The sequence below is a fragment of the Heterodontus francisci genome, chromosome 43 (assembly GCF_036365525.1).
Source record: "Heterodontus francisci isolate sHetFra1 chromosome 43, sHetFra1.hap1, whole genome shotgun sequence".
Classification (NCBI taxonomy): Eukaryota; Metazoa; Chordata; class Chondrichthyes; order Heterodontiformes; family Heterodontidae; genus Heterodontus; species Heterodontus francisci.
This window is the reverse complement of record NC_090413.1, coordinates 25,769,915-25,794,627: the sequence shown is the minus strand read 5'-3', so window position 1 is coordinate 25,794,627 and position 24,713 is coordinate 25,769,915. Positions and strand designations below refer to the sequence as shown.

The window sequence follows — 24,713 nt, the reverse complement described above, 5'->3', positions numbered from 1 at the left end:
GCCCCTTCAGGCAGTGCATTCCAGATCACAAATCTGTTTTTCTTTGTGAGTTGTGACCCTTTAAAAAGGAGCCACAATTATTTAGTTTTTAAGTTGATGACTGAGGGGCAGCACAGGTGTCTCCTTATTCGTGATTTTAGAAAATGCAATGGAAATGCCACATGGCAGCTTTCTGAAATTCGGGTTATGGTCTGCTGTAGGGTCATAGTGAAGGTCGGTGCAGCTGCACACTATACCTGACCTGTAGCAGTTCAATGGGGGAGGAAGCAATCATTTTCAGAGATACTGCCAGGAGAAATCTCTGAGAAAGATTGCAGATACCAACATTCTTTCAAAATTATCTTTGGAGTCCTGGCCTCTTCCCCAATCCTGGGCAGTGTGACCCACTTCAGCCATTTGGAAAGCCAGTGTGCCTCATTTGACCGGCAACATCACCCTCCACACATATGCCAGGTACCCAAATGGGTCACAGATGCAGGAACTCCCAACATCGGGAAACCCCAGCCCCCTGTAAGGGGCAAGTAGAGCCTCCAGTCCTGAAAAGCAGACCAGAATATTCCAGTATGGCTCTGAACCCTGCTTATTCTCACTATTTTATTTATTTATTTATTTTAAATTTTATTTTATTTAGAGATACAGCACTGAAACAGGCCCTTCGGCCCACCGAGTCTGTGCCAACCAACAACCACCCATTTATCCTACATTAACCCCATATTCCCTACCACATCCCCACCATTCTCCTACCACCTACCTACACTAGGGGCAATTTACAATGGCCAATTTACCTATCAACCTGCAAGTCTTTGGCTGTGGGAGGAAACCGGAGCACCCGGCGGAAACCCACGCGGTCACAGGGAGAACTTGCAAACTCCGCACAGGCAGTACCCAGAACTGAACCTGGGTCGCTGGAGCTGTGAGGCTGCGGTGCTAACCACTGCGCCACTGTGTGGCCACTACCCTGGGTTATTCACACGGAATCTGCCAGAACAGCCGGATAAAAGCACATGGCTTTCCTTGGATCAGATATCCCAGAGATCCCAAACACCCTCTCCCAAACGAGTAGAAAAGTTCCCTGAAAAGTATATAAATGAATAAAAAAGTGTTCCCCTTGAAAAAGGAGACAGCAGACAATCAGGAGCCATCTGCTTGGCATTATTGAAATGTCCTATATCATGAACATTTGCACAAATTATTGTATAACCATCTGCCTGATTAATATTTAATGAAGCTCATGATAAATGGCAGTGAAAGGCCCACATGTGTTTCACTCTCCCCATTGCAACCAAATTATTATTTTTTTTTAAAAACAGGATACAGAAACAATCTTTATGACCCAGAAACTTTTGCTAAACTATTGAAGCAGTGAGAGACATCTTTGAATTAGTGGCTTGAACCTTTATTAAGATGAATGGGAGCATACAGAGAAAACAAGACACTTTAACCCAGCCAACTAGTTAATAGTTAGGGGTCAAGCAGAAAGGTGTTGGACTGGAAGCTAGTTAATATCAATGGGATAAACGCAGACTTAACTGAGATTAACTAGAAGATAGAACTTGCATTTATAGAACGCCTTTCACAATCTCAGCGCTTTACAGCCAATGAAATACTCTTGGAATGTAGTCACTGTTGTAATATAGGAAACACGACAGCCAATTTGCACACAGCAAGCTCCCACAAACAGTAATATGATAATCACCAGATCATCTGTTTTTAGGTGTTAGTTAAGAATACTGAGAGGTGTAACGGAAGTGAGGGACCTTGGAGTGAATGTCCACAGATCCCTGAAGGTAGCAGGACAGATCAATAAGGCGATTGAGAAGGCATTTGGAATCCTTGCCTTTATTAGCCGCTGTATAGAATATAAGAGCAGGGAGGTTATGCTGGAACTGTATAAATCATTATAATCGTTTGGTAGTGCAGAACTTGAGTCTTGCTGGAAACAGACAATTTATCAAAGCTTTTTGTCTTGCAGTCATCAGGAGAATTCGCAAGAATACTAATGTAAGGGAAAGGAACAAATTTATACTGTATGAGAAGACAGTGTTGATTGGTTGGTAAGTGCACTCTGATTGGTAGAGGCGTTGTCATGGAGAATGCACCAGTTTATGGTGACTGACAGTTAACTGCCAATTTAAGATTGTCAGTCGGGCTCACAGTGCTGCGCATTTGCACGTACTGGAACTACACATATAAATACATAGGGTCCTGTTCTTTGCAGACAGAAAGAACATGTACACAGATTGCGCTTGTTTCAGTTAAACAAAATAAATGACAGCCTGGATCATTCCTCAGGGCAGTGCCTTGACCAGTCACTCTGCCTGGTTTAAATTTCAAACAAAGCTTGGCAGTTAGCTGTCAGTCACCATAAACTGGTGCATTCTCCATGACAACGCCTCTACCAATCAGAGCGCCGCTTCCCTCCTCTCGGCCACTCTCTCCTACGTCGCCCCATCACCCCTTCTTCGGGCGGCGCGTTGAGACCGATCAAACGTGGGAGTGAGTGGCCGAGAGGAGGGAAGCAGAGTGCAAGCGATTGGAGATCGGGTGCCGAGGAGAGGGGAACAATCGGGCAGGGGAGTTGGGGGATCAGTGAGGTCTGCAGCGAGTGGCTGAGTGGGGGAGGGGAAGAAAGCGAGTTGCCGATGAGGGGAGAGCAGGCATTGGGGCGGGAACGAGAGGTTACGTTCGGGTGAAATCAGTCCTGGTCAGTCATATAATCGAATCACAATAAAGAATTGGCACATTTTATACTCTGCCCGATTTCCAATGGAAATTCAATCATAAAATTCCTTTTGTATTTAATAGATTATTGGAATATTAAATGGATCGGAGGATTACAGTTAATATCCTATAACTACACAGAATATTACTGGGCTTCCATCCAACTTAACGTAAGGTTAGTTTGCTAGAATGATCTAGCCATGAGCATTTCCTGTGATAAATTGAGCAGCGCCATCTTTAATCCTGGCAGCTACCTGAACGTCGCAGACACTGACGGTACAGTTGAAGAGCCTGCATTTGCGCATGTGCAAGCAGTGCGCCAACTAGTGGTTGCGTTCAGCAAACGCAGCCTAGATATAAAGTGATTAGTAGAAAGATTAGAGGGGAGGTGGGGAAAGGTTTTTTCACCAGAGGGTGGTGGGGGTCTGGAACTCACTGCCGGTAGGGGTAGTAAAGGTAGAAACTCTCAACTCATTTCAAAGATGTTTGGATATGCAGGGCTACGGACCAAATGCTGGAAAGTGGGATTAGGCTGGGTGGCTTATTTTTTCAGCCGACGCAGACACGATGGGCAAGTGGCCTCTTTCTGTGCCGTAAACGTTCTATGATTCTATTTCTATAAATATAGCCCAGGACATCGGGGAGAACTTCCCTGATCATCTTGGGATAGTGTCATCGGATTATTTACATCCACCTGAGGGTCATAGAGTCATTTACGGCACAGAAGGAGGCCATTCAGCCCATCAAGTCCATGCCAGCTCTCCACAGAGCTATCCAGTCAGTCCCACTCCCCTGCTCGATCCCCGTAGGTTAACGTCTCATCTGAAAGAACTGTCGGGAAATTAAAACATGGTTGGCTTTACCAGAAGTGGTGATGGAAGCAGGTATTATTAAGTTGTATAAAGGGAATTTTGTTCGATATTTGAAAAAGATTTGCAAAAGCATAGAAAGAAAGAGGAGGGAGATGTGACAGGAATAGGCTGCTACATATCAAACCAACAAGGGAGCAGTGGGAGAGGACTGATCCATCTGACTAGGAACCAAGAGCTATGTCAGAGGCTGAGGTCTGATGGATAAATGCAGACATTAGAGTAAAAAGGATTTGTATAATATATAGACGTTGGCAAGGGAGAACTGGAGAGGATTATTTTTTCACAGAATGGGTTATTATTTCATACCCTGAATTACCACAGAATGGTTTTCAAAGGAGAAACTGTTAAAGTGAATGAGATAATATTTGACAGAAATATACAGAGAAAGCGCAGGGAAATGGGATTCAACAGCTCAAATTGAACAGCTGTCATTGACAGAATCTCCAATGGCCAAACCACCTCCTCTTGTGCTGTAATTTCTACTTTTCTATCAAGTGCTGTGCCATGAGGTGAAAGGACGCCAGTTCTAGTTTCCGATTCCTACTTTTACAATGTAGTCACTGTTGTAATATAGGAAACACAGCAGCCAATTTGCACACAGCAAGATCCCACAAATAGCAATGGTATCATGAGGAGAAAACCTGTTTCAGTGATGTTGGTCAAGGGATAAATATTGGCCAAGACACTGAGGAAAACTCCCCTGCTCTTCTTCAAATAGTCCAATTACATCTTTCACATCTACCTCAGAGAACAGATGGGCCCTCGGTTTAACATCTCATCTGAAAGACATCACCTCCGACAGTGCAGCACTCCCTCAGTACCGCACCGGAGTGTCAGCCTAGATAACGTGCCAAAGTCTCTGGAAGGAGACATGAATCCAGAACCTTCTGACTTTAAGGTGAGAGTGTTACCCATCGAGCCAAGGCAGACACCCAATGTCACGCAAAGAGAGAGGGGAAAAAAATTAAAGTAAAATCGGGAAGTCTTTTTGGCAGAGCTTTATCTCCTGTATTTACTATGTGGTGGGGGCTGGGCCAATATTTTTCCAATATCCAGTCTTACTTGAGATCTCTTTGCATCCTGTAATCCTAGTTTAATTTAGAAAAAGGTTATTCAGTTCAAGATGTAATCACAATTTAAATTGAATAATGTTTAGCTAAATTAAAACTAGGATTACAGGATTACAGAAATTTCCCTTCCCACATAAATACGTGGAGCAGTTTCGATTCAAAGTTGAAGCAATGTCAATAAACTCTTCGTAAAGCCGCATTAACCTATTTGGTTATGTAAAGGATGGAAGGTTTGAGGGATAATCACATGCATTAGTGATCATATATTCAATGTAGTCCAGCCATGTTTGGCTCTAACTAAGGCTGCCATCTGTAGAACACAATAGGTCAGGTTTGAATAATATTAGTCTAATATCCTGGAGCGTGGGTTTGTTTACCTTCAAGGATTCAGTCTCGCCTTCTCGAAAACATTGGGATTATTCATCTCCCTTGAGAGGATATAAATTACAGATTGCAAACTGAATGCAGCCTGCTGAAAACAGCAAGCTTTGATATGCTGAATACCCTTTTTATAGAATCTTACAGAACAGGAGGAGGCTATTTGGCCCATCATTCCTGTTCCGGCTCTTTGAAAGAAAGAGTTATCCAATTAGTCCCTCACCCACTGCTCTTTCCCCATAGCCCTGCAAATTTTTCTTTTTTAAGTATTTATCCAGTTCTCTTCTGAAAGTTGATGAACCTGCTTCTGCTGTCCTTTCAGGCGGCACATTGACAACCCTCTGAGTGAAGAATTTTTCCTCATCTCAGTCTTAAATGATCCACCTCATATCTTGAGACAGTGTCCCCCCCTCCCCCCCATTTTCGAGATTCCCAGCCAGGGGAAACAACCTCTGAGTGTCTAGGAGGAAAGAGAGGTAGAGAGGCGGAGAGGTTTTAGGGAGGGAATTTCGGAGCCTGGGGCCGAGGCAGCTGAAAGCATGGCTGCCAATGGTGAGAGTGAAGAAAATCGGGGATGCTCAAGGAGGCTAGGAGTGAAGGAGTGAGGAGATTTGGGAGGGTTATCGGGCTGGAGGCTACTCCCTGCCAATATCTTGTCCTGTTACCATCCTAGACTGTTCTTTTCCTTGGACATCCTCTGTCGCAAACATCCCAAATAACCTTCCAACCTGCCCAGCTCCCTACCCTAACATTCTATCCCATTGCCTCACTCTTCTGTGACTACTATTCTTTCCTTTCCACCTTTAGAATGGTTGACAATGTTCATGCATCCCAAATGGTTTAGTTGATAGCACTCTCATCTCTGGGCCAAAAGGTTGTGAGTTCAAGCCCCACACTGGGAACGTGGGAGCGTTCTTGCTGATCCTGCCCCTTCTACAGTGACTCTCTCATTACCCAACCAGCCTGCATCACCAGAAAACTGCCTGCTCCCTCCCCATCCATAATCTCATGGAGGAATACATCATTATTCTTGGCCATACCTTCCATCATCTCCCTAGCCTGAACTGACTTGGAAGGGATGCGTGCAATACGAATACAAGGTATCATTCCTGTGAAAAGACTGATGCTATCTGGTGAACTAGTCTTCGACACAAAACAAATAGTCGGCAATATGTTTATTGCTGTTTGGTGAGTCGACCTCATTTAGAATATCTGGAACACACTCTCTCCTGTCTGCAGAATTTTGCTCACCCCATTAATATATCATCGTCTATATTGCATATTGATAATGTTTCTTTGACTGTCTTTGAGGTTGGGAAGATTATTTTTTGGAAATTCACCTGATGGCTTCTGATCTTCCTCTGGAGGTTAAACAAGTTGGCAGAAGTTAATGCAAATGTTGTAGTCTCCTAGAAGGAATTAACTTCAATGGATGGAATCTTTTCTTGCATATATTCATATAGTAATTAGCTCAATTTAAATGAAGGCCCTTTGGCTCATTTAATTATATCCTTATAGAATAACAATCCTGCCAACTTCCTGTTGCAACTTTTAGCACCCACCTGAATGAGCAGACAGGACCCCAATCCAATGTCTCAACATGTAGGACACCTAAACAAGGAAGCACTTCCACAGTCCTGGTGTGGGGTTTGAACCCACAAACTGTTGACTTAGAGATGAGAGTGCTACCAACTGAGCCAAGTTGTTTGTGGGACTCTGCTGAAAGTTCTCATGTTTTTTCCCCAAAAATTGCTTAGTTGTGACGTGTTGCTGTTTTATACAAAGTGTTCACATTGTGTTGGACTTATCAAATTCTGGGTCTTCCTTGAGTGCAACTGCACTGTTCACTCCCATAAGTGATCTGAGTGGCTTATGTTGAGGAATGTGCCCATATGACCCAACATCTAATTATACAGTCGTGTAACCTGTGGGTGTAACAATCCAAGTTTCTTCTGATTTGAACTGGATATCATGACTCTCATATGTACCCTCATATGAATTTTTCCAACCTTTTTAAAGATGAATGAAAAAACCTTTAGTGAAAGATCAGAAAATACTTAAGGTATTTTAATTGACAGAAAACCAGAACAATTGAAATCAAATCTCCCTTCAACCCAACTAGTAATAGAAATCGTCTCCAGAAGAAGAAAAATAAGTATGCCATACTATCCCTATGAGCAAGCTCACAATATTCCTGTTACTCATCTGAATTTTATCTTGAGATGAGCATTTTTCCCTTTCCCAGACTTATTCAAATGACTAACTGTCTACTATGTGTCCAGCTTTCTTTTTCCTATAGATGGATATTCACTGAAAGACATTCACTCCTCTCCATTCAGGCTTTTGCCAGTCAACGTAAAACAGCTACCTTCTCCCGAGAGTCGTCTTCTTCTTTGGCCTCCTTGTCTCGAGAGACAATGGGTAAGCGCCTGGAGGTGGTCAGTGGTTTGTGGAGCAGCGCCTGGAGTGGCTATAAAGGCCAATTCTAGAGTGACAGACTCTTCCACAGGTGCTGCAGATAAAAGTATATTGCCAGAAATACCTCATACTGGGCTTCATCCATTTGAATCCTAATTATACTACCAAAGGTCTGTTATTCAGGGAATTTTACCCCTCGAGAACTATATTTAAATTCTAACACCCATCTCCCCCTGTGACAGCACAGTCCAAAAATCTGAGATGTGACTTATACAGATCATTGCCTGAATTCTCCAAAGAGGATTCTCTTGATCTTCTGTGGAAGACTGGAGACAACGCAGGAGAAACAGTATAAATGGTCATTAACCCTGCTTCTGCACATGTTTTGACAAAACTTCTGCTGGTGACAGTGGGAGACTGGAGAAACGGTGTTGGAATCCTAACACTAACTAGATAGATCGATATATAGGGTCCAATCTAAAACAAATTTTTGCTAAGCGTGACTATAGGGAGATCAGCACTTAAATAAAGACTGGATGAAATGGAAAAAGAATTAGCCTTTGGAATACAGCAGGTGTTTGACAGCACTCTGACTGCAAATCACTGAGATAGTTTACAGCTAAAATAATACAAATACCCCAACAGTTTAATGCTGTGTTGCAAATGAGGCTAAAACAGCCTGAACAACCTCTTTTACACATGATTGGCTAATATATCTGGACACTGCCAAAGAAAGATCCAAAATGACACCTATTTTTTTAAGCCAATTCATAAAAGTGCTCCACCAATGAGGTGCGAGCAAGTTGCTAGTACTTTCCCTTCTGAGCTACGGAAGTTGTGGGTTAAGTCTCCTGCAGAGTTGAGCACAAGAATTTAGGCTGACACTCCATTGCAGTATGGAGAGAGTGCTGCACTGTCGGAGGTGCTGTCTTTCAGGTGAGATATTCAACCGAGGCCCTGTCTACCCTCTCGGGTGGGTGTGAAAGATCCCATGGTACTATTCAAAGAACAGGGGAGTTCTCCTCAGTGTCCTGGCCAATATTTATCCCTCATTCAACATCACTTTAAAAAGAAAAGATGCTTTAGACAGACACATGACAGATGATGCGGAGAAGCGTGATGTAATGCATTTTGAAAGGAAGAATGCGGAGAGGCAATATAAACTAAATTGTACAATTTTAAACAGGATGCAGAAACTGAGACATCTGGATTGCACATACGCAAATATTTCAAGATGCCAAAGACAAGTTAAAAAAGCTATAAAAACATACAGGAACCTTGGCTTTATTAATATGGGTATAGACTATGAAAGCAAGTAAGGCTAAACCTTTATAAATTTGTGGTCAGGCCGCAGCTGGAATAGTGTGTTCAATTGTGGGCACCACACTATAAGAAGGGTGATAAAGCCTTGGAGAGGGTGCAGAGGAGAATGCTGCCAGGGATGAGCAAATTCAATTGTGTGGAGAAATCAGAGAAGCTGAGGTTGTTCTCCTTTGAGCAAAGAACGTTAAGGGATGATATAACAGAGATGTTCAGAATTATGAAGGGACTTTGATAGAGTAAATAAGGGGATTGCACTGCAGCACAAATAAAATTTGTCCCCACTTACACAATAAAAGGCAACTGAAGTCCAAAACAAAAAAAAAACACTTCTCCAGGCAATTGTAAACCTGATGAATCATGTATGTAAACCAGGCAAAACCCGTGAAGGAAGCGAGCCAAAGGCAGATGGAAAGGCTGCAGATGAGGTGTAAATCCCCCGTGTCCACAGGTTGGCTTTGAGAAGTGGGAGGGATGAATTGAGGTGCAGACACTCAGAAAGGAGATTAGGAGCACTGTACTTGTAAGAAGTGACAGCAGCCTGATATGATCCCCTGAGTGCTAATTAAATTGGCCAATTGTATGTTCGTTGCAGAACCAGCTATGAAAGGATAGACGTAAAACTATCAGCCTAATTTATCTGGAGCCATTTTGAAGCCAATAATTAACTAGTTACTGATCAATGACACAGAGACACATGTCTTTGCTTTCACTAACATACTTGTAGACTTCATGTTATTTATCCTGTTTCCACAAAACCGTTTATAACTCACTAGGAGTAGCAATGTAGACTTAGACACCAATCTTTGATAGAATTCAAGGATGAGTCGATCCGTTGTGAATCTTCACTAAATTTGAAATCTTTGTCAACCAAAGCAGTACTAAATTCACATTCCAGTATCCTTCACTTTATTATTGTTGAGATTGTTACGATCAGGTGAGGAGAGGTCAAAAGGCTCCCCTCATGTCCCTCTCCTTGTTTAACCACTGTTTTTTTAACAACAGTGGTTATGCTTACCAATTCAGTGAGTGTTTAACACTTTGTGCGCTCAGGTCATAAAAGAACCAATCGGACAGGTTTTTTGAGTTTAAACAAGAAAGAGGTTAGTTTATTGTACTTAAAACCAAAACCCAATCTAAGTAAAATAAAAAACTACACTCCAACTTACACACACACACACACACACACACACACACACACACACACACACACACACACACACACACACACACAAACAAATAGGTCACAGATTGGAGAAGAATAGACTGGTTGGATTAGAGTCCGAAGCAATAAAAAAAAGAATATACAGTCTGTGGAGTCTGGTGATTCAGTGGTCTCTGGCTGAACTTGGTGGTCCTGAAGCTTCTAGCTGGTAGGGGTGGCCAGCTGGTTCAGGGTTTTCTTGGAGACAGTGATGCAGATGGTCTTCTTCCTAGGGTCTCTGTCTGTAGCAATGATAGACTTGGATGTTTTGCAGCCTGCAGGCAGGGTCCGAACTTGCAAGGTCGCCCAGAGAGAGCGAGAGAGACCCCACTTGAGTCCTTCACTGGTCAAAATCAGGTGTTTGTCTGCAGTAGAGAGAAGGGACAACTAGTTTCACACAGATGGAGAGACTGTCACATAATAGGCCCTTGTATTCTCTCTTTTGCAAATTAGTTGGATTATGTCTAAGAAATCCAATCTCTCTCGGTCCCACTGTTCCCGGATTACCCTTTGAGTGGCTTGACTCCACCAGCGTTAATGTTCCAAGATTGCTTTTAATGCCTTGTTAATGAAGGCAGGACCAGGTAATCCATTCAAAATTCTCACCATTGTTCTGTATGAGGATTAACCAGATATTTGTCTCCAACTCAATACCTTGGAATGTCAGGTATTTAGATGCAAATTGCAGTGGCCATTTTAGCTGCTAGCAGTGATCCTCTATCAGCTCGTTGTCTCCTTTTTAAAAAAAAGTTTAATTCAGGTTTCCAACCAATCGATTAAAAAAAAATCATTGGGCATAGCACGCTGATGACAAGATAGAACTGAGACATTAAGCCTGCAGCTCTGAAGACATATTCAGGTGAATCTGATATGATGGGGTTAGATTAAGAAGGTTGGAAGGAATCTCAAGTGGAGCACAAACTCCAGCATGGACTTGTTGGGCGAATGGCCTGTTTCTGTGCTGTAAATACTATGTAATTTTATGTACAAGTTCTCGTGAACTATTTGAAGAAAAGCAGGGGCACTCTCCTAGAGTCTTAGCCAACATCTGTCCTCACCAACACCACCAAAATACAAGTGACCTTATTATTCATATTTTGTTTGTCAGATTATGCAAATATGTGGCATTTACATACAGGTGGTTACACTTCAAAGTAATCCAGGTGCTTAGGGAAATCCCGAGAACATAGATAAAAATGCAAGTTCTTCCTTTAACATTAGTAGGTTCATTATTAAACATATATCCAGAGCTTGATTAAAAATTGTGCCCTTTTTGCTGAATCTCCAGTTGGTAGAACCATAATTCAATGGGGTATGGTGTGTGTTGGTACAGTGCTTAGGATAATGGTGCTATACAATGTGTTATAAAGTCATAGAGTCAGAGAGATACAGCACTGAAACAGGCCCTTTGCCCCACCGAGTCTGTGCCGACCATCAACCACCCATTTATACTAATCCTACATTAATCCCATATTCCCTACCACATCCCCACCTTCCCTCAATTCTCCTACCGCCTACCTACACTAGGGGCAATTTACAATGGCCAATTTACCTATCAACCTGCAAGTCTTTGGCTGTGGGAGGAAACTGGAGCACCCGGCGAAAACCCACGCGGTCACAGGGAGAACTTGCAAACTCCGCACAGGCAGTACCCAGAACCGAACCCGGGTCGCTGGAGCTGTGAGGCTGCGGTGCTAAGCATGGTGAGTTTTTTTTGATCATTGGGCCAGTTGTGAGGAGTTCCTGGTCCCAGCTCTGTCCATCTGATGAGGGAAAACCTAACTGGAAAATCAGACAGGGGTGCTAAATTAATCGAAATTTGCAATCAGAGATTGCCCATTTTCCCAATCATGTACAGCCAATTTCTGATTGTTAATTGGGCATAACAAACCCCAATGTAAAATACATAAGTAATTCACAGATCCCGAGCAGAATTTCACCTGTACTGTCTGAGAGTAGAGTATCACCTGGGCACAGCACAGAATGCAAAATTAGGTGGGCTCCTTTACCAGCATACAATCCTGCCCACCTGATATTCCTCGCTCGGTTCTGCCCAGCCGATACTCTCAGTGGGTAGCACTCCCACGAGTCAGAGGGTTGTCGGTTCAGATCTCACTCCAGAGACTTGAGCTCACAACCCAGGCTGACACTCCCAGTGCAGTACTGACGGAGTTGTCTTTTGGATGAAATGTTAAACCATTTTCCCTCTCAGGTGGATGTAAAAGATCCCATGGGACTATTAAAAGAGCAGGGGAGTTCTCCTAGGTATCCTAGCCAATATTTAGTACCGAACCAAATGATCTAGTCATCACATTGCTGTTTGTGGGATCTTGCTGTGTGCAAACTGGCTGTCACATTTCCTATATTACAACAGTGACTACACTTCAAAAGTACTTCATTGGCTGTAAAGTGCTTTGCGACATCCTGAGATCATGAATGACACAATAGAAACACAAGTCTTTCTGCGCTTTATGGATAAAATTCTAGCCCAATTCTTCCAACCTTTTCCCAACCCCAAAAATCATTTGCCAATAATTTTGTCAGGATAGTGTCCCTTTAAGTGTCTCTCTCCACAGATGCTGAGTATTTCCAGCATTTTGTGTTTCAGATTTCCATCATCTGCAGTATTTTGCTTTTGTTGCAGTTTCCCTTTAAGACTGGACTGGTAGATGAAGCAGTCGCATTATTGAATCAGAGGTGCAACCGAAGAAAGCAGGACAGTTGTTCTGTGCTAAAATGTAGAGATATATGCTGTCTTAAAACAAGGATTCAAGAGTTATCTGGATAATCTGACTGTTCCTATCTTGTTGAGCTGTCTAGGTTAAAGTGTCTTTGTGCAATGTGCCAACACGGACAGACTGCTTTTTATTCTTGAATACTAAAGGGACAGATAATCCATTCTCAGCTCATTGCTAAAATACAAGGCGCTTAGATCGCGAGGTCCCATTTCCCAATGCTTATATAAAGTTTACCATTCAGAATTCTAAGTTAGCAGTGAAGTAATTTGGGATATTCTGAGGCCAAGTTCTTAACTTATGGGTCCTCAGGGTACAATAACTATTCCAAACTCTCAAGGCAGAACTCTTATTAGGATAACTGCTTATTCTGTTATCTTGGAAGATTCATCGTAACAATAATTCCAACACGACCAACTAATGGGTCTTTTATCTAGCTGTTGATTGCTGTGGGAAGGCTGCTATGTTTGCCCACATACAAACAGTCGCTACGCTCCTAATGTGCTTTGTGAAGTACTCCGATGCATTTCAGTATAACAAGGCACAATATAAATGCATTTTTACCTTAGTCTACAGGAGAATGCAAATCTTAATGACAAACTTTGGATAAAAGGTTTCCAATTAATGAGGATTGATTACAGTTGATATGAAGGTAGAGGCGTAATTTTTGTATCATTAAAACCACACAAATATCTTTAGGACATAGCTTGAAAAGGCAGTTCCTTTAGGTTCTATATTACAAAAGTATTTACATCTCAGAAACAGGTCATTCGGCCCAACTGGTTTATGTTGGTGTTTATGCTCCACACGTATTTCCTCCCACTCAACGTCATCTGATCCTATCAACATATCCTTCTACCCCTTTCTCCCTCATGTGCTTATCCAGCTGTCCTTCAAAGTTATCTATGTCATTTGCCTCAACTACTCCCTGTGGTAGCGAGTTCCACATTCTCACCACTCTGGATAAAGAGGTTTCTCCTGAATTCCCTACTGGATTTATTGGTGACAATCATAATTATGTGCTGTAAATTCTATATAATTCTTGATAAGTCTCTTTGGTGTTAATCTTTAGGATGCAGATCATAATTCATGAATCCTCAATAATCGCGGCCAAATCACAAATGAATTTAGAATTAATCTGTACCTTACCCGATATTGGTTCAACGTCTCTGATGTAAAATCCGAGATTATTTCAGAATCCCAAATAGCGATTATTAGTAAAGCCCCTGCTCGCAGTGACTTGGCCGGCTACTGTCTGAATATGTAATTTATCATTTTTAAAAACAGCTGATGGAGAGCGTATAAAATGTTGTGCCTTTAGAGTATATTGTCATTGCAAGAGTGGCACAATGTTGCTGGGGCGTCATTTGACGCACATTGTGTTAAAGTTTGTCAATTGTACAATCATAGAATGATACAACATGGAAGGAGGCCATTCAGCCCACTTGCTTGTGCTGTCTCTTTGAAAGAGCGATTTCAGAAACCCATTGTCTTTCTCATAATCATCCCAATAGTAACAAATATATTGAGGCCGACCCTCGAGCATGGATTGAAGTGCTGTTACCGCAAGAGGTAGCAAGTCGGTCTTAAACACAGCTGATTTCCACTTGCAGCTGTTTACAGCGGAGGGGTGAGTGGGGACGAGGGTTGGAGTTCACAGAATGAAACTTCTCAGGTTTGGCTGATAGTTCCAGCAGGACGCGTTAACATCCCAGCCATTGTTGTCCTTGCTACAACAGAGATGTTATTCACTGATGCCATCATTCCCTGGCACTGCAATGGCACCAGTAAAGGGCGTTTGCTGTTATTTCAGCATCACTATGGTGCTAGGGCCTAGCAAATTCCAGGTGGTCATATTTTGCTGCCAACCTGGCCTGTCCCTTTAAGGCCACTGTGATAAAGTGCTCCAAAGTGTAGCGATTGTAGCTACTTCTAAAGTTTTGACGAAGGGTCGATGACCAGCTTTCAGTATCTACTCCTTTTTCTTAAAGCCCACCTGCTTGGCCAAGCTTTTGGCCACAATTTCTCGACCACAATCTCGGGTATCCATTCTTTCCCCCTCAAGACTTTATTAAACACCCCGCGGGATGTTTTCTTTTTCTGCATTAACGACGCTTTATAATCGAAAGTTGCTGCCTTAGTTGCATCGCATTTTTGGAGGACCCTGCAATGCACGTGGACCACGAAAGATCAAAAAACTGTCTGCCAGGTTTAACGAGGTGGTGAGGCCCTTTTAAATGTGCGATGTGAACTGACCTATCGGTTCTTCAACAGCACAATGTAAGTAACCTGGCAGGAGAGAAAAATTGAACCCTGCATTTCACAGGCAGGGAGCCTCAAACAGATGAGGTTAGCTTAATGCATGCTAATGAGCAAACATATTATAATGCAGAGCAAGTGGCCACATTCAGAATTTCCTGACTATTCAAATACTTCATTGACTGAAAATACTTAATTAGGTACCAAGAAATCAGGTACATAAACTTTAATCTATGCCCATTACATTACCAAAGAGAAGGACTTGGTGGATGATGAGCCTAGGGAATGGAGTGTAGATAGTCTCAGTCATCTCATTATCAAAAAGGAGGAGGTGTTGGGTGTCTTGCAAAGCATTAAGGTAGATAAGTCCCCAGGGCCTGATGGGATCTACCCCAGAATACTGAGGGAGGCAAGGGAAGAAATTGCTGGGGCCTTGACAGAAATCTTTGCATCCTCATTGGCTACCGGTGAGGTCCCAGAGGACTGGAGAATAGCCAATGTTGTTCATTTGTTTAAGAAGGGTAGCCAGGATAATCCAGGAAATTATAGGCCGGTGAGCCTTACGTCAGTGGTAGGGAAACTATTAGAGAGGATTAAAAGCAAAATACTGCGGATGCTGGAAATCTGAAACAAAAACAACAAATGCTGGAGTCACTCAGCAGGTCTGGCAGACCTGCTGAGTGACTCCAGCATCTCTTGTTTTTGTTATTAGAGAGGATTATTCGGGACAGAATTTACTCCCATTTGGAAACAAATGAACTTATTAGCGAGAGGCAGCATGGTTTTGTGAAGGGGAGGTCGTGTCTCACTAATTTGATTGAGTTTTTTGAGGAAGTGACAAAGATGATTGATGAAGGAAGGGCAGTGGATGTTATCTATATGGACTTCAGTAAAGCCTTTGACAAGGTCCCTCATGGCAGACTGGTACAAAAGGTGAAGTCACATGGGATCAGAGGTGAGCTGGCAAGATGGATACAGAATTGGCTCTGTCATAGAAGACAGAGGGTAGCAGTGGAAGGGTGCTTTTCTGAATGGAGGGATGTGATTAGTGGTGTTCCGCAGGGATCTGTGCTGGGACCTTTGCTGTTTGTAGTATATATAAATGATTTGGAGGAAAATGTAGCTGGTCTGATTAGTAAGTTTGCGGATGACACAAAGGTTGGTGGAGTTGCAGATAGTGATGAGGATTGTCAGAGGATACAGCAGGATATAGATCAGTTGGAGACTTGGGCGGAGAAATGGCAGATGGAGTTTAATCCAGACAAATGTGAGGTAATGCATTTTGGAAGATCTAATGCAGGTGGGAAGTATACAGTAAATGGCAGAACCCTTAGGAGTATTAACAGGCAGAGAGCTCTGGGCGTACAGGTCCACAGGTCACTGAAAGTGGCAACGCAGGTGGATAAGGTAGTCAAGAAGGCATACGGCATGCTTGCCTTCATCAGGCGGGGCATAGAGTATAAAAATTGGCAAGTCATGCTGCAGCTGTACAGAACTTTAGTTAGGCCACACTTAGAATATTGCGTGCAATTCTGGTCGCCACACTACCAGAAGGACGTGGAGGCTTTGGAGAGGGTACAGAAGAGGTTTACCAGGTTGTTGCCTGGTCTGGAGGGCATTAGCTATGAGGAGAGGTTGGATAAATTCGGATTGTTTTCACTGGAACGACGGAGGTGGAGGGGTGACATGATAGAGGTTTACAAAGTTATGAGCGGCATGGACAGAGTCAGAAGCTTTTTCCCAGGGTGGAAGAGTCAGTTACTAGGGGACATAGGTTTAAGGTGAGAGGGGCAAAGTTTAGAGGGGATGTGCGAGGCAAGTTCTTTACACAGAGGGTGTTGAGTGCCTGGAGCCTGCTGCCGGCGGAGGTGGTGGAAGCAGGTACGATAGCGACGTTTAAGAGGCATCTTGATAAATACATGAATAGGATGGGAATAGAGGGATACAGACCCCGGAAGTGCAGAAGGTTTTAGTTTAGGCAGGCATCAAGATCGGCACAGGCTTGGAGGGCCGAATGGCCTGTTCCTGTGCTGTACTGTTCTTTGTTCTACATATTAATGAGCAGCTTTAAAATTACAGAATGCTCAGGTTTTCCCTTTGCAGTTTCTGAACCTGACTACTTCAGGCACAGTCTTAAGGCCTATCATCTCTTCACTGCTAATCCCAAGTTGATGACAGTAATAGGAATACTTTCACTATAAAGTATTCTTTAAAATTTGTTCTCAGATCGGGAGCCCCAGACAAAGTCAGCATTTATTGGCCATTCCTAGTTGCTTCAAAGGGCATTTAAGAGTCAACCATGTTGGAAAGGGCATTTCAGAGTCAACCATGTTGGTGTGGGACTACAGTCACATATAGGCCCACAACAGGCAAAGACTGGGTCATTTGCTTTTCCTGACTATATCAATGATTTAGACATAAATGTGGGGGGCAAGATTAAGAAGTTTGCGGATGATAGGGAAATTGGTGAGGAAGAAAGCTGTAGACTGCAGGAAGATATCAATGGACTGGTCAGGTGGACAGAAAACTGGCAAATGGAATTTAATCTGCAGAAGCGTGAGGCTTTGCATTTGGGGAGGGCGAACAAGACAAGAAAAGGTAAATGATTGGTATCTGAGAAGTGTAGAGGAACAGAGGGACCTTGGAGTGCATGCCTGCAGATCCCTGAAGCTGGATGGACAGGTTGATAAGGTGGTTGAGAAGGCGCACTGGACACTTTCCTTTATTAGCTGGGTCAGGAAGGTTAAACTAGAATTGTATAAATAACTAGTTAAGTACAGCTGGTGTACTGCGTATAGTTCTACTCACCACATTACAGGAAATATGTGATCACACTAGGGAGGGTACAGAGGAGATTGCCAGGAATGGAGAATTTTAGCTATGAAGAATAATTAGACAGGCTGAGGTTGTTTTTTTTTGGAACAGAGGAGGCTGAGGGGAGAGTTAATTAAGATGTATAAAATTTTGAAGGGCCTGGTTAGAGTGGATTGGAAGGAGCTATTTCCCTCAGCAGAGGGGCTAATAACCAGGGGCCATAGATTTAAAGTAATTGATTAAAGTAAAGGATTAAAGGGGAGTTGAGAATACTTTTAACCCAGAGGGCGGTGGGGGTCTGGAACTGACTGCCTGAAAGGTTGGTGGAGGCAGAAACCCTCAACACATTTTTAAAAATATTGGATATGCACTTGAGGGGCTGTAACCTACAGGGCTATGAGGCAAGAGCTGGAAAGTGGGATTAGGCTCTTGTACGGCCAGCACTGACATGATGGGCTGAATAGCCTTCTATGTGCCATAAACCTTCTATGTTCTACGACTGTACAAAAATGCAAGTATTCATGTTGAAGCCAAACTAACATACTGAGGACTAGCTCATTGTAATTTAAAAAATGAGAATTTCGATGAGGCTGTGCAATATGCTGCACTGGAGTCTATCCCTGGATGAAATTATGGAATTGATTTAATTGGAAGGAAGCTTGTATGGTCCTCACGTTCTATACAATGGAAAGAATTGGAAAATGACTGAGACCATGAATACCTGTTCAACGAGAGGGAGAGAGAGAGAGAGACTTGCACCATTCATGACCTCAGGGCCAAAGTGCTTTACAGCCAAATGAAATACTTTTGAAGTGTAATCACTGTTGTAATGTAAGAAGAGTGGAAGAGATGGTCTATTGTAAATCTGTACAGTTGGACTGAATGGGAAGGGATTCCATCCTTGGGAATTATATAAAGTAGGGAAGTGATTAAGTTAATTAGTGGTCTACACAGTTTGGAGTGAATGGGAAGCTTGATCCAAGAAACGCTTGTATGAATTGGAAGAGATATAGGAGTGTACTATGCAATGGGAATGAATGGGAACTCCACCATATCTCTTGCTGAATTATGAATGGAGCCCGAGTGAATGAGAAAGGGTTAATCCATTAAAAATTGAATACAATGGGTCTGAATGAGAAAGAGTTTAATTCCCTGCTAAAGACGAGTGAAGGGATTTCAACCTTTGGAATTTCGATCATTGGAATGCTATCTAATGTGTATGAATAGCAAGTCATTTGAATTCAAATCCTGTAAAATTGGGATGAGAGGAAAATTCTCCTGAATTTCAGAATTAAACGTTGTGACTATCTTGGGATGGAGCTGCACGTGGATGTAGCTTTGCTGATTCTCATTAACTTTGCATCTTCCTTTGGCTGTTAAGTTTCTGAAGCCCAGCTGTCATCATTATATCAATATAATTACAGATTCCAGTCACTGGCAGCCACATATGCCACAAACTCATGACAAAAATCTGTCCGTTAACTAATTGGCCCCAAATAGAGCAGATCCCTCTCTGCTGTCAGGTTGTCTAATCATTGATAAAGAATAACAAGGATCCAGAAAATAACCTTCAGCAATGATCACAAAACGACGTTTCACAGCAGTGGCTGCGCCTCGACTTCAGAAGGCTGAAGAGAAGCAATCAGGCCTACATTGCAGAGCTGAAAGCCCAAAGGACCGCCAGATCCTGGATAAAAACCTCTCCCTATCTTTGAAATCTCCTCCCAGCTCCACAACACTCCAAGATCTACAATTCTGGCTTCTTGCGCATCCCCAATTTTCATCGCCCCACCATTGGCTGTTGTGTCTTCAGCTACCTGCGCCCTAAACTCCAGAATTCCCTCCCTAAACCTCTCCACCGTCCTCTCCTCCCTTTAACCTACCTCTCCCTAAAACTTATCTCTTTGACCAAAGTTTTGGCTACCTAATATAATTTATGTGGCTCAGTGTCAAACTTTTCTGATAACGCTCCTGTCACGCACCTTGGGACCTTTCACTACATTAAAAGGTGCTATACAAATGCAAGTTGTTGCAATAAAGCAGCTCATTTGCCTGGAATCGCTTTATTCTCTGCACTCAGCCCCTAACTGCAAAAGAACGTATTAAAAAGAAATATAAATGCTTCATGCCAACTTGCCCTTTCTTCCATTTTTATCCTCAGGATTTGACTGGTTGCAAAGAAAGGCTCTGATTTCATTTTTGGACAGTTAGTGACGAGAAGGGACAAGGGTGCATGAACCCGGTAAATCTTTGATCTATAAAAACCGCTGACAGTGTCCACTCAAGCCTAGACTGAAGAAGAAAAGGAGTTCATTCAAGCAGCAAATCTTGTCAGCAGCACGCAAAAGGGTTAATAACAAAACCGAGTGGTTTTCTCTTCTCCCACACCCTTTGGTTCTGCTAATTTTCTTCCCACTCCTCTCCTGAAGGTACTGACTCCTTGCTGGGCTACATCGCCCATTCCTTCGGCGTGCGGTCAGTCTGGACAGTCAGCGCCCGGAGGCTATTTAACTCTGGAGGGCATCGCGATAAATGTGTCCTCAACCAATGACCACGCATGACGAGTGTTGCTGGATATCTATCAGGAGTGGATGTTCTACCTGATATCTTCCCCCTGATGGAGGGGCACCCATGGGAGAAATGAAAGGAAGGACAAAAGAACAAAAAAGGAGAAAGGAAAAGAAATAATCTTACTCAGAATAAGCCAAAACCATACTTGCTCAGTAGCAGTGTCAAGCTAACCGGGACTTGGAGTACAACACATCTCGTCAATACCCACTTGCACCCACTTTCACTGACTATCCTGCTTTCCCATTATTACTGCAAGAGAGCTTTCTACACAAGAAAACTGCCCTGATGCAGTCTTCAGGCAGTGGTTTTACAGCATTGAATGGGTTAGTATCAACAAATGCAATTGTACAAATAATCACAGGGGATAAAAGATTTCCCTACTAATTTGATGGAGGATTTATTTGATATTCATCTTTAACTTTATTGAGCCGACTCCCTGTCTAAAGCCCAATTCCAGACCAACAGGACAGACTGACAACCCCATTCCCAGGCTGCAGGATTGCTGATACCTAGACTCCTCCGAAGAGATGTGTTGAATTCAGAACTAGGGCGCTTAATCTTAAAATGAGACACAGACTTTTCAGGAGCGAAATCAGAAAGCCCTTCTTCACACAAAGGGTAGTGGATGCTGGGGGAATAATGCGAGATTTCAAGGCCGAGATTGATTGTTTTTTGTTGGGTTAAGGGTATCAAGAGCAGTGGAGATAAGGCAGGTAAATGAAGCTGAGATACAGATCAGCCATGATTTCGTTAAATGGTGGAACAGATTCAAGGGGCTGAATGGCCTACTCCTGTTTCTGTGTTGGGTAGGACCTGGACAGGTTTTGTTATTTCCCCCTCCTTTATCATGTAGGAAAAAGCTTGAATTCTGCTCGTCTCCTTCCCATAAAACTGGAAAACACTATATGTGGGCACAAATCTACATGCAAGAACATCTAGGGACTGCGATCTAAATGGCTTGTCTACTGTATCAGCTGAGAAATTGTGCACAAGGCAAGGGAGCTAAGGAGAATGAAAAAAAATACAATGTTAAAATGGTAGGAACTAAGAATTGACAACAAAAGAATTAACTGATTGGTTAGGCAACCAAAAAACATTGTTTGAGAAGTCTCAGTGGGTCTCATTCTCATTTCTGAGTCAGAAGGTTGTGGGTTCAAATCCCACTCCAGAGACTTGCGCACATAATCCAGACTGACACTCCCATTGTAGTACTGAAGGAGTGCTGCACTGTCAGAGGTGGTGTTTTACGGAGGAGATGTTAACCTGAAGCCCCGCCCGCCATTTCAGGTGGATGAAAAAGATCCAAAGGCACTGTTCTAATAGAAGGGAGTTCTCCCCAGTGTCCTGGTCAATAATTATCCCTCAATTAACATCATTTAAAAAAAAGATCAGCTGGCTATTAGCATATTTCTGTTTGTGGGAGCTTGCTGTGTGCAAATTGGCTGATGATTTTCTACATTACAACAGTGACTACACTTCACAAAGTACTTCATTGGCATAAAATGGTATGGGACCTCTTGAGTTTATAAAAGGTGCTATATAAATGCAAATCTTTCTTTTATTTTAATCCTGAGAAATGAAGGCCACATACAAACAAAAAAAAAAGTTTACAAAGCCACATGGATTTTGAAAAAACATCTTGCTAATCGCAGATAATTTTTTATTTAGAGATACAGCACTGAAACAGGCCCTTCGGCCCACCGAGTCTGTGCCGACCAAGAACCACCCATTTTTACTAACCCTACAGTAATCCCATATTCCCTACCACCTACCTACACTACGGGCAATTTACAATGGCCAATTTACCCATCACCTGCAAGTCTTTGGCGGTGGGAGGAAACCGGAGCACCCGGCGAAAACCCACACGGTCACAGGGAGAACTTGCAAACTCCGCACAGGCAGTACCCAGAATTGAACCCGGGTCACTGGAGCTGTGAGGCTGCGGTGCTAACCACTGTGCCACCCCTGCGGACGGACATGATTCTGTTCTCAAGTGTGCAAACCACACCCATACCCAGTGGATTGGGTGGCTGCACTCTTCATCTTTAACCCAAGTGGACTCTGTACTGTTTCTTGGTCAGCAGCTGGATCATATTTAAATAAAACAGTTTTCTTGACAGTGGACTGCTTCCTAAACGAAGAAAAGATTTCACTTTAATTGTCACATAGTCTGGGTGTATAAATAACTGAGAACATTATTGGGATAATTAAATGATATTTGGCAATCGACCAGGGTCAACAGTTCTAAACGCATGTTATTCCCTAAAGGTATGAAATAATAATATGCTTTCCGCTGACTCTTGCCTGTTAATTAACCTGCAAAGCACTTCATCTCCGCCTTTCAAAGCCTTGTATTAATATATGAGCATGACAATGATTTAAGAAAGCTGAAATTGCAATTGCACTGCTGAGAGGCTACTGAGTGCAAGATTAGATGAATTACTGGCCTAGGACCTTGCCTTACAATCCGAGATCTGGGCTCAAATGTTCAATATTCTGAAGGGGCTTTGATCAGAGTAAATAAGAAGAAACGGTTTCCATTGGCAGGAGGGTCAGTAATCAAAGGATGCAGATTTAAGATAAATAGTAAAAGAATCCAGAGGGGAGTTGGGGGAAGAGTTATGATGATCTGGAATAGATTGCCTGAACAGGTAGTCAAAAGGAGCCTCAATAAAGTAATGCCCAAGTTGTACCTTCTCCAGCAGCTGTCGAAGTTGCTTACTGCGCGCATCACGTGAACACATACTCCGCTGGGCCACCACGGCGCACACACATTTCCCATCGGGATCCTGGGCGGAACTGTAGATTTCCCAGCCTTCCTCGGGACTTGGGAAAAGAGTCTGCAGGGAAAAGAAAATAAACTAAACTGTCTGCAGGTGGTAGCGAGATCAAAATCAGAACAACACAAACAGAGAAAATACAATTCGGGGAAAGTTATGGGAAACTTTCCCGGTCTCTCTATAGCCGCAAGGCTTAACCAGAATAAGGTGTCATTCAGGTCATCTCAGGATCCTAGACATGCTAGCTTGGCTCAATAGGGTGAGGGTTCAAGTCCAACTCGGAGAGGTGGAGATGGTGGCGTAGTGGTAATTTCACTGAACTAGTAGTCCCGAGGCCCAGGCCAACACCACGGCAGTTGGTGGAATTTAAATTCAATTAATTAATAAGTTCAATTAATTAATAAAAATCTGGAATTGAAAGCTAGTCTCAGTAATAGATCCATGAAACCATTGTCGTAAAAACCCATCTGGTTCACTAATTTCCTTTCGGGTAGGAAATCTACTATCCTTACCTGGTCTGGCCTACATGTGACTCCAGCAATGTGGGTGACTCTTAACTGCCCTCTGAAATAGTCCAACAGGCCACTCAGTTGTAAGGGACAATTAGGGATGGGCAATAAACGCTGGCCTTGCCAGTGATGCCCATTCCCATGAAAGAATGAAAAAAAGACAGTTGCCCGCTTGCCGGTCATGGCTCAGTGCATAGCACGTTCACTCCTAGATCAGAAGATTTATAGGTTCAAATCTTACTCTGGAGTGAGTGAGTGGAGTGCTGCACTCTTGGAGATACCGTCTTTCAAATGAGATATCAAACCAAAGCCCTGCTTGTTCTCTAAAGGCGGATGTAAAAGATCCCATGGTGCTACTTCAAAGATGACCAAGGCAGTTCTTGGCAGGGGTCCGGACAATATTTATCGCTCAACTAATACATCGCAGATTATCTGGTTGTCATCACATTTGCTGTTTGTGGGGGTTTGCGGTGTACAGACTGGTTGTCATATTTCCTACATTACAACAGCAGACTGCACTTTAAAAGTAATTCATCGACTGCAAAGTGCTTTGGGGCTTTGAGGTTGGGCAAGGCACTACGTAAATGCAGAGTCTGCCTCGCTCAAAGTTTATATACTGGAACTAATAACACAACAGATCTGTTTCTCAATATTGCTTTCAATGCTGAACAAGGCACAAGTATAAGACTTTTGGTGACAAGTTCAATAACTGAGCTCACAGCTCACACCAGAGACACAGTTAAAGTTGATAAGCGATGCCCTTGAATCACCAAGAGGCATTTTCACATTCTCTTTCTAGCTGCTTTCCCCATCTTTTGTTTTGGTTTCTGTATTTCGCTCTCCCCTGTTACAGCCCACCCAGTTGTACGACCTGTTTCCTCTCACTGTCGCTTGGCAACCAGAAGGCAAAAGACATGAAAGTGACTTTTGGAGAACTGTGACACTAAAAATCTGATGCTTCAGAAGCTCCCTGTTGCTGCAAAATCTGCTCTGCAGCAAAAAATGGAACAGAGTTGAGCACATATGGATCTGGGAAGTTTGAAATAAGCAGTGGTGAAGGAG

The 24,713-nt window shown here is 42.9% G+C and overlaps 1 protein-coding gene across 1 annotated transcript in view; it reads right to left on the bottom strand.

The window, feature by feature from the left end:
* olfm2a (olfactomedin 2a) overlaps window positions 1–24,713 on the bottom strand; it is an 88,551-nt gene that overhangs the window by 42,013 nt on the left and 21,825 nt on the right. The window contains exon 2 of the mRNA XM_068020822.1: window positions 23,056–23,202. Within this exon, the coding sequence (XP_067876923.1) occupies window positions 23,056–23,202 (147 nt within the window). The remainder of the gene's footprint in view (window positions 1–23,055; window positions 23,203–24,713) is intronic.